At 41.8% G+C, this 14,751-nt stretch overlaps 1 protein-coding gene across 1 annotated transcript in view; it reads left to right on the forward strand.

Annotated features, from left to right (window-relative positions):
* LOC115201562 (zinc finger matrin-type protein 4) overlaps nt 1-7,145 on the forward strand; it is a 113,108-nt gene extending 105,963 nt beyond the window's left edge. Inside the window, exon 7 of the mRNA XM_029765310.1 lies at nt 7,085-7,145. Coding sequence (XP_029621170.1) covers nt 7,085-7,106 — 22 coding nt within the window. The 3' untranslated portion in view covers nt 7,107-7,145. The remainder of the gene's footprint in view (nt 1-7,084) is intronic.
* The last annotated feature ends 7,606 nt before the right edge of the window (nt 7,146-14,751 follow it).

The following is a 14,751-nucleotide window of genomic DNA, read 5'->3' on the forward strand; positions in this document are numbered from 1 at the left end:
AAATTCTCAATTATAGTGGGCTTATCGGTGGTGACAGAGTTTCCTATCCTCAGTGCAGTGGGCAGTTGGGAGGAGGTGTTCTTATTCTCCATGGACTTTACAATGTCCCAGAACTTTTTAGAGTTGGAGTTGCACGAAGCAAATTTCTGTTTGAAAAAGCTAGCCTTGGCGTTTCTAACTGCCTGTGTGTATTGGTTTCTAACTTCCCTAAAAAGTTGCATATCGCGGGGGCAGTTCGATGCTAATGCAGAACGCCACAGGATATTTTTGTGTTGGTTAAGGGCAGTCAGGTCTGGGGAGAACCAAGGGCTATATCTGTTCCTGGTTCTAAATTTCTTGAAAGGGGCATGCTTATTTAAGATGGAGAGGAAGGCATTTTTAAAAAATAACCAGGCATCCTTTACTGACGGGATGAGGTCAATATCCTTCCAGGATACCAGGGCCAGGTCGATTAGAAAGGCTTGCTCGTTGAAATGTTTCAGGGAGCGTTTGACAGTGATGAGTGGAGGTCGTTTGACCGCTGACCCATTACGGGTGCAGGCAATGAGGCAGTGATCGCTGAGATCTTGGTTGAAAACAGCAGAGGTGTAATTAGAGGGCACATTGGTTAGGATGATATCTATGAGGGTGCCAGTGTTTGCGGCTTTGGGGTTGTACCTGGTGGGTTCATTAATAATTTGTGTGAGATTGAGGGCATCAAGCTTGGATTGTAGAATGGCTGGGGTGTTAAGCATGTCCCAGTTTATGTCGCCTAGTAGCACGAGCTCTGAAGATAGATGGGGGGCAATCAGTTCACATATGGTGTCCAGAGCACAGCTAGGGGCCGAGGGGGGTCTATAGCAGGCGGCAACGGTGAGAGACTTGTTTTTGGAGAGGTGGATTTTTAAAAGTAGAAGTTATCCCAGGTGGGGGTGGAAGTCCTATATATAGAGGCAGTACTCAGTGACATCACTTCCTGAAACAGGAGGTAAAAAATGTATAACATAGGTTCACAATATTAACATTCAATGTATCAAAATATATGATCATACACAAGGAAAGCAATCAATATGTACAGTAATACACACACACACACACACACACACACACACACACACCTCTGGGGACAGATTATTGCAGGTGCACTGCTTCTTTAATGTCAAAGCTCCATGTCGAGGCCAAAGCTTTCAGAGAGTAGAGGGGGAAGAGGAGAGGAGACGAGGAGAGGAAGTGGAGGAGAGGAAATCAAAAGATTGAGGAGAAATAAAGACAAGAGTTGTCTTTGGGCACCTGCACTCAACACACACAGATACACCTGCCATCTCTCTCCCACAGTCTCTCTGTTTCCGTCTCTCTGTCTTCTCTCAGGCTTTCTCTCAACACACACATACACCTTAAATCAAATACACCTGATATCTCTCTTGATTCAATTGGAGGACTTTGCAAGGTCTATTTGCCATGATATAAATGTCAAAATTAGTCAGATTAGTAAGTAAACAAGTTTAAAGTCTATCATGGCCTCAGGCTTGAATAGGGAGATCTCCAGTGTTACAGAATATAGTTGTTGATGTAAGATCTTAACATTATCACCCTGCTGCAGGAGAACTTTACTGCAGTACAGGACATTTTAAACTTGTAGTGTATTTGAGGTTTAAAAAGGCTTCTGAAGTTTGTAATTTCCACTTTGAAATTTCAACTTGATTTTCCCTTACGAAAAATGTATCAACCCCTACAAAATTGTTAATTATAATCCGCATAATAATTCCCATTTTCCGTTGCTGTAGATCCTACATTAAGATCCTACATCAGTAACTTTAAAAGCATACTGAGATATTGTCAATGAGTAGAGTGTGCCATCACAATCATTTAACCAATCCAGCAAATGCAGTATGTGATATTGTGGCTTGGAAACAGTTTAGGATTGTTAATCCTCACTGGAAAAATATAAACATTTTAAGAAAACATTCTGTTTTGTCCATTTTGGTCAATCCTGCTCTCCCCTTTTCTCACCATATCCTACCCCTGTCCTCTTCCTGCCCCTACTCCAGCACTAAACCCAAACCTCAGCCCTGTCCTCTTCCTGCCCCTACTCCAGCACTAAACCCAAACCTCAGCCCTGTCCTCTTCCTGGCCCTACTCCAGCACTAAACCCAAACCTTAGCCCTGTCCTCTTCCTGCCCCTACTCCAGCACTAAACCCAAACCTCAGCCCTGTCCTCTTCCTGCCCCTACTCCAGCACTAAACCCAAACCTCAGCCCTGTCCTCTTCCTGCCCCTACTCCAGCACTAAACCCAAACCTCAGCCCTGTCCTCTTCCTGGCCCTACTCCAGCACTAAACCCAAACCTCAGCCCTGTCCTCTTCCTGCCCCTACTCCAGCACTAAACCCAAACCTCAGCCCTGTCCTCTTCCTGCCCCTACTCCAGCACTAAACCCAAACCTCAGCCCTGTCCTCTTCCTGGCCCTACTCCAGCACTAAACCCAAACCTCAGCCCTGTCCTCTTCCTGCCCCTACTCCAGCACTAAACCCAAACCTCAGCCCTGTCCTCTTCCTGCCCCTACTCCAGCACTAAACCCAAACCTCCGCCCTGTCCTCTTCCTAACCCTAGCACTAAACCCAAACCTCAGCCCTGTCCTCTTCCAGCCCCTAGCACTAAACCCAAACCTCAGCCCTGTCCTCTTCCAGCCCCTAGCACTAAACCCAAACCTCCGCCCTGTCCTTTTCCTAACCCTAGCACTAAACCCAAACCTCAGCCCTGTCCTCTTCCTAACCCTAGCACTAAACCCAAACCTCAGCCCTGTCCTCTTCCTAACCCTAGCACTAAACCCAAACCTCAGCCCTGTCCTCTTTCTAACCCTAGCACTAAACCCAAACCTCAGCCCTGTCCTCTTCCAGCCCCTAGCACTAAACCCAAACCTCCACCCTGTCCTCCTCCTAACCCTAGCACTAAACCCAAACCTCAGCCCTGTCCTCTTCCTAACCCTAGCACTAAACCCAAACCTCCGCCCTGTCCTCTTCCTAACCCTAGCACTAAACCCAAACCTCCGCCCTGTCCTCTTCCTAACCCTAGCACTAAACCCAAACCTCTGCCATGTCTCCTCCTATCCGAACAGGTTTTAACCTAGTCTATGCTGACATTGCAATGGGCTTTAATAACACACACACACACACACACACACACACACACACACACACACACACACACACACACACACACACACACACACAGACACACACGCATGCACGCATGTACACCCCGATTCTCTCTCTCTCTCTTACACACAAACACATACACACTACTGTAAAAAGCATTAGTAAGGCATTTCAGTGGTAAAGCCCATTTAGGAATCAGACTCTGTCACATTTCTGCAGACACAGGGTCCTTTTGAGCTTTTTGTGGGGAGAGGTAGTGAGAGAGTGCAGGAGATGAGAGAGCTGGGGTAATAGTGGGGTGAGGTTAAATAGGGGGGAGGGGAGGGGAGATGGGCTGAGACTTGCGTGAGGAGGGGAGAGACTGGGTGAGGGGAGCAGAGATAAGATAGGGCGAGGTGAGGTCAGGGGAGGGGAGGGGAGATGGGCTGAGACTTGCGTGAGGAGGGGAGAGACTGGGTGAGGGGAGCAGAGATAAGATAGGGTGAGGTGAGGTCAGGGGAGGGGAGGGGAGGGGAGGTAAGGATGGGTGGACATTTCAGGTTGGATTCATTTCTCAGGATTCTTGTGAAGAGACGACCGCAGAAAAAAAGCATCACATTTTTGTGTCACACCTACATTAGACTACATGGACATAGAATGATGCAAAACAATTTCATTTTTATTGTGTGTGTTTGGTCTCGAGAGTCACACACACACACACACACACACTGAACTGTGAAAGTTAAAGTGCAATGGCTCTTATAGCAATGGCTCTTTGTTTGAAGCCAAACCATTATATGAATACTGACAGCGGTGTGTGTGTGTGTGTGTGTGTGTGTGTGTGTGTGTGTGTGTGTGTGTGTGTGTGTGTGTGTGTGTGTGTGTGTGTGTGTGTGTGTGTGTGTGTGTGTGTGTGTGTAGAGAGACAAGAGTGTGTATGTGTGCGTGTGTGTGTGTGCGTGTTTATTGTGAGAGGTGAAATGGGGGTGGACACAACTGCAGTTACCCACTCTTAGAACAAAGGGTTCCAAAAGGGTTCTTCGGCTGTCCCCATAGGAGAACCCTTTGAAAAAACTGCTTTGGTTCCAGGCGGAACTCTTTGGAAAGGGTTCTACATGGAATCCAATAGAGTTTTACCTGGTATCTTTCTAGAACCAAAAAGGGTTCTTCAAAGGGTTCTCCTATGAGGACAGCCGAAGAACCCTTTTAGGTTCTAGATAGCACCTTTTCTTCGAAGATAATTTTTTTATTAAACCCATTTTAGAATAAGGCTGTAATGTGACAAAATGTGGAAAAAGTCAAGGGGTCTGAATACTTTCCGAAGGAACTGAATGTCCATTGTTTTGGTAAAAATTTCCGAAGCTCAGTAAATCTGGTTGGGAGTCATTGATGAAAAAGAGAAGAAGAGCCGCACACTCTAGGAGCTCAGATGCAATTCTTTAATAACCAACGTTTCCACAGACAAGCTGTCTTCATCAGGGTATTATTGATGGATAGTAAGAATCAAACTTTGTCTCGGATTTTCAAGCAAATTTAAGTCAGGACTGAGATTAGACCATTCAGGAGCACTCAACACCAGACTATTACATTGATCCCCCTTCCATTTGTTTTGTATACTGCTGCTACTCGCTGTTTATTATCAATGCATAGTCACTTCACCCCTACCCACATGTACAAATGACCTCTAACCTGTACCCCCGCACACTGACTCGGTACCGGTGCCCCCTGTATATAGCCTCGTTATGTTATTGTGTTACTTGTTTTACTTCACTTTATTTGGTAAATATATTCTTAACTCTTCTTGAATTGCACTGTTGGTTAAGGGCTTGTAAGTAAGCATTTCACGGTAAGGTCTGCACTTGTTGTATTCGGCGCATGTGACAAATAAAGTTTGAGTAGATTTGAAGATATTCTGTTGTGTCTTTGGCATAAAAATCTGTGTAAATGTCTTGTTGAAAAATAAAACTCAGGGTTAGGTTTTCAAAAGAGACTTTTGACCTGGGATTTGACAAACATACCCATAACATGATGCTGACAACACAGTACTTAAAAATACAAAGGGTTTCACTATATGTTGTGTTGTATTGGATATGACCCAAACCTGTAGTTTTTAATTTAGGTCAAAAAGGTCATGTCTTTGCGGTGTTGTCTTGCAGTATTACTCAACGGCCTTGTAGCAAACAAAATGGATGATTTGGAGTGGATTTTTTAACACAGGCCTCCTTCTTTACACTTTGTCATACAGTCCAGTAATATGGAGTGAATTAAATGTTGTTGATCCTTTTGTAATTTCAAGTATTGTGGTGGCAGCAGTTTGTTCGGATGAAAATAAATATAAAAGGACTTAAATATGCTTAAAAAACAGAGAGAGTGTTTGAATATTGCTGTCCATTGATGATTCCCAACCAAATTTAGTGAGCGTGAGCAATTTTGACAAAAACGATGGATATGCACTGTGTTCAAAACATCGCAAACACTTCTTAATATTGAGCTGTACCCCCTTTTGCCCTCAGAACAGCCTCATTTCATTGGGACATGAACTCTACGAGGTGCCGAAAGCGTTCCACAGTTGACTCCAATGCTTCCCACTGTTGTGTCAAGTTGGCTGGATGTCCTTTGCATGGTGGACCATTCTTAATACACACATAGGATACTGTTGAGCATGAAAAACACAGCAGCATTGCAGTTCTTGACAAACTCAAACCGGTGCGCCTGCCACATTCTACCATACCTCGCACTTCAATCTTTTGTCTTGCCCATTCACCCTCTGAATGACACACATACACAATCCATGTCTCAATTGTCTCAAGGCTTAAAAATCCTTATTTAACCTGTCTCCTCCTCTTCATCTACACTGATTGAAGTGGATTTAACAAGTGACATCAATAAGGGATCATAACTTTTCATCTGTATTCACCTGGGCAGTCTATGTCATGGAAATTAGCACAGTGTACATGTTTTGTACACTCAGTGTATGTTGCCCTAAGAGTTGTGTAAGGTTGGTAGACTGTATATAAAACAATGATTCACAGCTGTAATGGCTGCCCAAGGTGCTTTCACCAGGGGTGTGAAGACATATGCAAACAATGCATCGTCATTTTGTATTTCTTAGTCATTTGGAACATTTTCCCTTGTGGAGTAGATTGTGTAGATCGATAGGATAAACATTTAATGTAATCAATTTTTAGCAAATTGTGAAGACTGCAAGGGGTGTGTAGACTTTCACTAGCAACTATCTTTGTTACGTAATAACACTCCCAAATAAAACTTATCTCTTTGTTTTAATAGATTTTTTTTTTGAAATGGCCTCCTGTTGCGTCTCTTTGTCTCCGTGTGATAATGGCAGAGAATGCGGCTGGTGTAGGACACGTTTAAACATAATCACCAGAGACATGATAAACCCAGAATCCCTCGGTAATTACTGCATCTAAAAACCAGAGGGATTTACACTCCCTATCTCCCTGCTTTTGTTTTAAATTGGTGAACAGCTGGAATGGGAAGCATTAACAACTGACAGCATAATGAGGAGAAGATTGTGAAATCGGATTATTGCATAATTCCTTCTATTGATGGTTTTGTACTCTGAAGTCTTTTCTCGTCCGTCTTTAAAACAAATGTCTTCCAAAAAACCCAGGCATCCGAGTGAACGCAGCAGAGGAAAAAAAGTTGTATATTTGAGGCTGACTTTCAGTAGACTTCAGTGATTTAAATATGACATCATCACAGATGGTGTCAGACATTTCCTTTTGACTTCTCCAGAGAAGCTCCTATAAATCTGCTGAACATCTTTTTCAGAATGGTATCAATACCACAGATTTCTGAGGTTGCGAGGCACTTGCTGAAATCTTACTGACCTCTCTCTCTCTCTCTCTCTCTCTCTCTCTCTCTCTCTCTCTCTCTCTCTCTCTCTCTGTGTCTCTCTCTCTCTCTCTCTCTCTCTCTCTCTCTCTCTCTCTCTCTCTCCTCTATTTCAGCTTGAAGCAGGTCCAGCAGTGAAGCACTGGAACCAGAGACCTGTGGACAAGTGGAGAATGGGAAAATGGGAATACTAAACATGGGATACATTGTAAAACAAAAATAATATTGGTTGTGGAAGACTGAGAGACTTCTACAGGTGGCTTAGGACTGTGTGTGTGTGTGTGTGTGTGTGTGTGTGTGTGTGTGTGTGTGTGTGTGAGATAGCGTGCGTGCGTGCGTGTGTGTGTACGTGCGTCTATGTGTACGTGCGTCTCTGTGCGTGTACGTGTGTCTCTGTTTGTGTGTGTGTGTGTGTAGGAGTGTGTTTTTAATCTGACGATGTCTTGGAGGTTACTGACCATCTAAGTGTTTGATATGTGTACTTTGACCCCACAGCAGTCAGAAAACCATTGGATATTGCTAGCGATCGCCATGCTGTTTGAGTTCGTCCCAAATGGCACCCTATTCCGTTTATAGTGCACTTCTTCTGACGAGGGCCCATAGGGTTCTATTAAAAAGTAGTTTACTATAGAGACTCCTTTTGTGAAACACAATCCTACAATCTAACTAAGTGATGTCAGTGTTACCAGAGCGGTAATAACCGTTACAATGATAGTCATAGAATAGAAGAAACAAAATCATCAACACTATATCAGTCCAGAGGGTCAGGGCTACACTACTATATATACAAATATATAATAAATATATTCATACAATATATTTTCTAAACGCCTGGAAGTTATCTGTGCAACAGCTTCGGTGCTCAGTGACTAGCTCATAAACATATATTGATATCTATAGTAAATAAATGCAAATGTAATGTATGTTTACATACGTTTAGATATTCAACTATGTTTTCGGCACCCAGTTCCATGCAGAAACAGTGAGAGGAAAGACAAATATGTCAGCCAATTGAAAGGGGTTTTCCCAGCTTTTGGTGATGCCAGACAGTCTTTGGTGCCTATGTAATACAAACTGTAACACAGCCATTTTTAAAGTGGTAGCTGATGTCCTGAATTTGTCACTAAATGACTGATCATTCAACCCAGATAGACAGGGATATGCATTGTATATGACACTTCTATTCAGAGCGATATAAAGTCAATTCATTTGAATACAATGTTTTAAGGATACAATCTGTAACTTGAATATCCTCAGTGGCTACTCAATGTATTGCAAAGACACTTGGCCAAGACGCTAAACAAAAATCTACCGGTTACATCTGCCAAAACCCGCTCTCTTCACTTTATGTACACAAGTTCAGTGACAGCACCTCGAACTGGAATTAAAAGTAACAGATTGTAACTTTAAACAACCACATAGTACGTACATACAGTAGTAAGTTAAATGTTCTTTTGATCTAAGGGTCAGTATCTATGGTTCAGTAAACATTCCTATGTTTAGTACCTCTGTGATTAATGATGTCATAGACACGAGACAGTGTCAGTCAGAATCCCTGTTCTCTGAAACCATATATGAGACAACACCATTTGTTTTTAGAGCATACTGATCTAGAGTCAGTTTGCGGTTTCCTGGACTCACTGGAATAAAGGACTTACTGTATTCAGGTTGGTGGCCCTCAGTAACAAAGTGTTATTGTTTACCTTGAGAAAGCCATGAGAAGTAACTCTGCCACTACCAAAAACATGGTAAGACATCAATGGAACGCAGACCGTGGGGGACAGCACAAGGACACCATCATTGGCACTCATTCAAAAATGCTGATCTGACAAAGTAATTATTTGTCAAATCCATCATAAATTATGTGTTCTAACAGACCAACAATGTAGTTACTAAAATCTGATTTAGATATACAGTATTTGGCTGTTTTGTGGCATAATATTTAGAAGTTGTCCTTTTCAGGTTTACACATTTATTTGCTGTGACTCCCGTTCAGATAAGCTGGTAGCATAGCTGGTGATGGTGGAAGTTGAAGTGTAATGCAGTTGATTGATGGAGATGAAATTAACATGTATTCGAGGTTAAAACCATACAAGCATTATACTTTTATTTTGACCTCAACATAGTGTGAAATATACACATATAAACAATAGACTAAATGTAGGCTCATTTTGCTGGGGGACAATGAGGAGATTCTAGATCTACCCTCCACCGGGGGGGGGGGGGGGAACATGTGCGTGGCGTTTCCATGTTTTTAGTCAAACTCTTACGTGATCTATCTAACGGTTACCACCAACCTATGTTTGTCATGGGCATCTCTAGCTACTGGTAAATCGTATCGTTCTAAAAAGGCAAGACGACAAACAGACCTGCCTTTAAAAAGGACACAGTTCCATGCTATGCCGTTTTTCTGTTTGTTGATGTTGTTGAGAGTTTAATGTATTTTTCCCCTGTGAAGTGGTAAACACATAAAAAAATGTTATTTTTGCTTTGCGTTTTAACAGATTTCACAGTTTCTGTCTTGACTGTTTTTGACCTGATTGGATACTCTGTTTCGTGTCTGGAATGGCAGGGAATGGTGTTATGCAATCAGGACTTTTAAACAACCATGTCAATGTGAGTTTCGAGGTATGGGTTTTAATGAAGCAAAAATGTTTTTGGTTTTCTGTAAATATGTGGGTAAAAAATGGTGTGGTTTTCTAGATCCGTTAAGAGTTTGGTCACACTTTATTTGGATAGTCCATCTACATATTCTCTACAGATGGTCATACTATCAACAAACTATCGGTTGATAAGAAACAGCTGGCTAAGGTTATGGTTAGGTTTAGAATAAGGGTTAGGGTTAAGATTAAGGTTAGGGTAAGGCTTAAGTTTAGGGTTAGGATAAGGGTTAAGGTTAGGGTTAGAAGATAGTTAGTTGAAATATTACTGAGTCTGTAGAGCATCTACAGATGGACTATCCAAATAAAGTGTTTCCAAGAGTTTTGTATTGATAGGGTGAAACACATCACATCATGACCTTTGTTGAGTTGTCATTATGATAATGAGTGGTAAGGTAATTTAAACGAATATTACAACCGTGACACAGATATATTAAATATGTATGGTAGAAATGGCATAATGGTTGATCCTTTCTGTCTGCTAAACAACATTCCCAGTGGGCAAAATGGGTTGAAATGACTGGATCTTAAGACATGCTAACTGATTCATACTTTATAGCTACAGTACAGTGTATCGGGAGGACAATCATCACATTGACTCGCTATGAAGACACACCAGTTCGCTGAGAGACCTTGTAAGCTCAAATAAATGTTTCACTCATGTACTGTATATGAATATAGAGACAAACGCTGGATCAAACACAATGACATGTCAGTCTCCAAATGTCTTCAAGCTAAGTATTGTATCATTCGGCATGTGATAATGATCATGGCCACTTGCTGGTTCCATTGACTGAATGCATTTCAACTGAATCTTAAAGATGGAATCTGCAGTAGGGTGTCTGCAGTAGGGAATCCGCAGTAGGGAATCCGCAGTAGGGAATCCGCAGTAGAGAATCCGCAGTAGGGAATTCGCAGTAGGGGGAAACAGCGCCACTGGCCGCCGCACCGCCTTTCTTATTGTTTTTGTTCCAGAGCTGGGGAGGTTATGTATGCCGATGATTCACCTTGAATAACATTGTGTTAGATACTGTTATGAGATGTTGTTATCAGTACAATAGAATGCTGCAATGGAATATTCTGTGGGTGAATGGAATGTATGTTTGTGAACAGCAGAACTGCCATGGAGAGTGGGAGTGTAGCTGTAAGACTGTACTGTGTGCACATTTGTGCACATTTATAAACATCCGAGTATGTTAGTACGGTCTTACAGCTACAGCTGATGATGATGATGATCATACATATTTTCTCTTTCGAATCTGAGATCTAAGTCTCCTGATGTCTTTGTTCCCTCTCCTTGTGGATCTGTGACATTTAAATGATCTGCAATGGTTGTGTCATACACTCTCTCTCTCTCTCCCTCACACACACACACACACACACACACACACACACACACATTTTCTCTCTCAGTAGCCAAACACTCTGTGCATTAGACAGCTTACACCTGAGAGTAACACTCACTTAAAATGTCCTGCCTTAAACTCTGGAAGCCCAATCAGCTGTTTCCTGGTGTCACCCATCTGACTCCTGATCTTTTAGCTTTCAGATTGAAGAGTAACGCCCTGACTAAGACAAGGGACATTGTCTGTAAAATATACAGTTGAAGTCGGAAGTTTACATACACTTAGGTTTGTCGTGTCTTTGGCATCATTAAAACTGAAGACATATTTATCAAATAACTCTCTGTAATTATTATTACGCGATTAACCTGATTAATCATGTAACTAATTAACTAGGAAGTCGGGGCACCAAGGAAAATATTCAGATTACAAAGTTATAATTTTCCTAATAGAACTTTCAGATATTTTAATATCTGATCAATTAGTCTTCGAATTAATGACTTATTATTTACCTCACGTCAGTCTCATTCCAAACGTCGTAAATTGTTGGTTATCTGCACGAACCCAGTCTTCACCATGAGTCATCCATACATCAATTGTCTTAAAATAATTTATTTACTAACTAGGTAATTCACAGAAATGCATAACAAACAGTAGATATCGTTACAAAGAAATGATAGAGGAATGTGCCCTAGTGGGCTAAACCGGCATGGCGGCTTGTTAGACAAAAGGGGAGTGGGAGGTCAGCTGAGAAGGCACTACAGAGTTGATAATTATAACAATTGAAATGCTACTCCTTTGCACATGAACGCTCACTCATTCGGGAACAATTGCAATCAATATATATATTTACGCTCAGTGTGTCGTCGGGATCTCTGTTGAAAAGTTTGTTTCTGTTGGAGAGTCTGTCTGCTCTCTCTCTCTCTCTCTCTCTCTCTCTCTCTCTCTGTCGTGGTGAGAATGGGTAGTTCAGAGTGACATTCATTAATGTCGTTATAGGACAGATGTTTCGGCGGTTGTCGGTCTTCGCGTTCAATGATACTGAATTCCTAGCTGCAGACTAGTAATTAATATCAAAGACTTGTTCTTATTCTGTCGGTATCGATAGTCTAAGAGTTTAACCACATGGTATGGTTAAAAGTTAATCAAGAGAAATGCATGGTCTTCTCTCAAACCTTGGCCCTCTCGTTATCGAGGTAAGCTGGTCTCCAACCTTTAGCCATCTCATAATTGAGGTAAGCTCGGTCTGGTGATAGAAAACCTAGGTGGGGGTTTTATTCGGAAGAGCAGAAAAGGCTGTCTCATGACGCCAGGTCCTGTCTGTGTCCCTGGGGGCGTGCCAAGGACTTAGTGAAACTTTAAACAGAAATACAATTCTCTCACATTAACATCATTACATAGCATCCCATCATCTCCCAAATAGCTTCGTCCTTATTCATTCATTTTATACAACCATTAGATGTAAGTCTCATACCTGAGACTCTTCTATAAACATGATTATGGTAATGTGGCCGTATTGTCTCTCATGAGTTTCACAAAATTTGTACCAAACGGACTAGTTTGTAGCTGGATTCTTCACCGATTTTTTTATACATTCTCCAGAACATAAATGTCGTTCGGTTCTCCAGTTCTGTGAGGTGGAAGAACTCCTTTGTGTTCTCTATGAAACTCACTCTCTCTCTATACTGTGAGAGGGTCTCCTCATAGGAATTTACGACCTCTTCTGACCACAGCAGCCTGGGTGTGGGAAACAGAGGTAGGGGGATGGTACATAGAAAAGGCTGGTGCAGAGGGAGGGGGGTCAACTGTGCTCGCTGTACCCAAAGAGGGCAACGTCATGACAGGTTGGAGTCATTACAACTCGTTTTTCAACCACTCCACAAATTTCTTGTTAACAAACTATACTTTTGGCCAGTCGGTTAAGACATCTACTTTGTGCATGACACAAGTAATGTTTCCAACAATTGTTTACAGATAGATTATTTCACTTATAATTCACATTATCACAATTCCAGTGGGTCAGAAGTTTACATACACTAAGTTGACTGTGCCTTTAAACAGCTTGGAAAATTCCAGAAAACTATTTCATGGCTTTAGAAGCTTCTATTAGGCTAATTGACATAATTTGAGTCAATTGGAGGTGTATCTGTGGATGTATTTCAAGGCCTACCTTCAAACTCAGTGTCTCTTTGCTTGACATCATGGGAAAATCTAAAGAAATCACCAAAGACCTCATAAAAAAATTGTAGACCTCCATAAGTCTGGGTCAACCTTGGGAGCAATTTCCAAATGCCTGAAGGTACCACGTTCAGCTGTACAAACAATAGTACGCAAGTATAAACACAATGGGACCACGCAGCCGTCATACCGCTCAGGAAGGAGACGTGCTCTGTCTCCTAGAGATTAATGTACTTTGGTGCGAAAAGTGCAAATCAATCCCAGAACAACAGCAAAGGACCTTGTGAAGATGCTGGAGGAAACAGGTACAAAAGTATCGATATCCACAGTAAAACAAGTCCTATATGGACATAACCTGAAAGGCTGCTCATCAAGGAAGAAGCCACTGCTCCGAAACCGCCATAAAAAAGCCTGCACATGGGGACAAAGATCGTACTTTTTGGAGAAATGTCCTCTGGTCTGATGAAACAAAAATAGAACTGTTTGGCCATAATGACCATCGTTATGTTTGGAGGAAAAAGGGGGAGGCTTGCAAGCCGAGGACACCATCCCAACCGTGAAGCATGGGGGTGGCAGCATCATGTTGTGGGGGTGCTTTGCTGCAGGAGGGACTGGTGCACTTCACAAAATAGATGGCATCATGAGGCAGGAGAGTTATGTGGATATATTGAAGCAACATCTCAGGACATCAGTCAGGAAGTTAAAGCTTGGTTGCAAATGGGTCTTCCAAATGGACAATGACCCCAAGCATACTTCCAAAGTTGTGGCAAAATGGCTTAAGGACAAAAAAGTCAAGGTATTGGAGTGGCCATCACAAAGCCCTGACCTCAATCCTATAGAAAATGTGTGGGCAGAACTGAAAAAGCGTGTACTAGCAAGGAGGCCTACAGACCTGACTCAGTTACACCAGCTCTGTCAGGAGGAATGGGCCAAAATTCACCCAACTTATTGTGGGAAGCTTGTGGAGGGCTACCCGAAACGTTTGACCTAAGTTCAACAATTTAACTGCCACGCTACCAAATACTAATTGAGTGTATGTAAACTTCTGACCCACTGGGAATGTGATGAAAGAAATTAAAGCTGAAATAAATCATTCTCTCTACTATTATTCTGACATTTCATATTCTTTAAATAAAGTGGTAATCCTAATTGACCTAAAACAGGGAAGTTTTACTAGGATTAAATGTCAGGAATTGTGAAAAACGGAGTTTAAATGTATTTGGCTAAGGTGTATGTAAACTTCTGACTTCAACTGTAGTATGTATAAGCTGGAAGTAGAAGCCTAAGTGTTGTTGTCCATTAGTTTACTTCAATTAGGAGAGGGGTGGTAGGGTTAGGGGAAAAAAATATTTACAAAATAAATATTTGGAGGATTGGAAATGATGAAGACAGTTAGATTGATGGAAGCCACAATCTATCGGCAATGTTAAAGCTGATCTACCCCTTTAAAAAAGACAGGGGAGACTGATAAGGGAATGTATATGTTTAAGGTAATGACTAAAGAATTTCACCCTGAAACGTAATTAGTAGATTATGTAACATGTATTATGATTAATTAGACAAACGTAACTATTAGTAATTATTAGATTATGTAACATGTAT

Source organism: Salmo trutta, chromosome 10, assembly GCF_901001165.1.
Source record: "Salmo trutta chromosome 10, fSalTru1.1, whole genome shotgun sequence".
Taxonomy (NCBI): Eukaryota; Metazoa; Chordata; class Actinopteri; order Salmoniformes; family Salmonidae; genus Salmo; species Salmo trutta.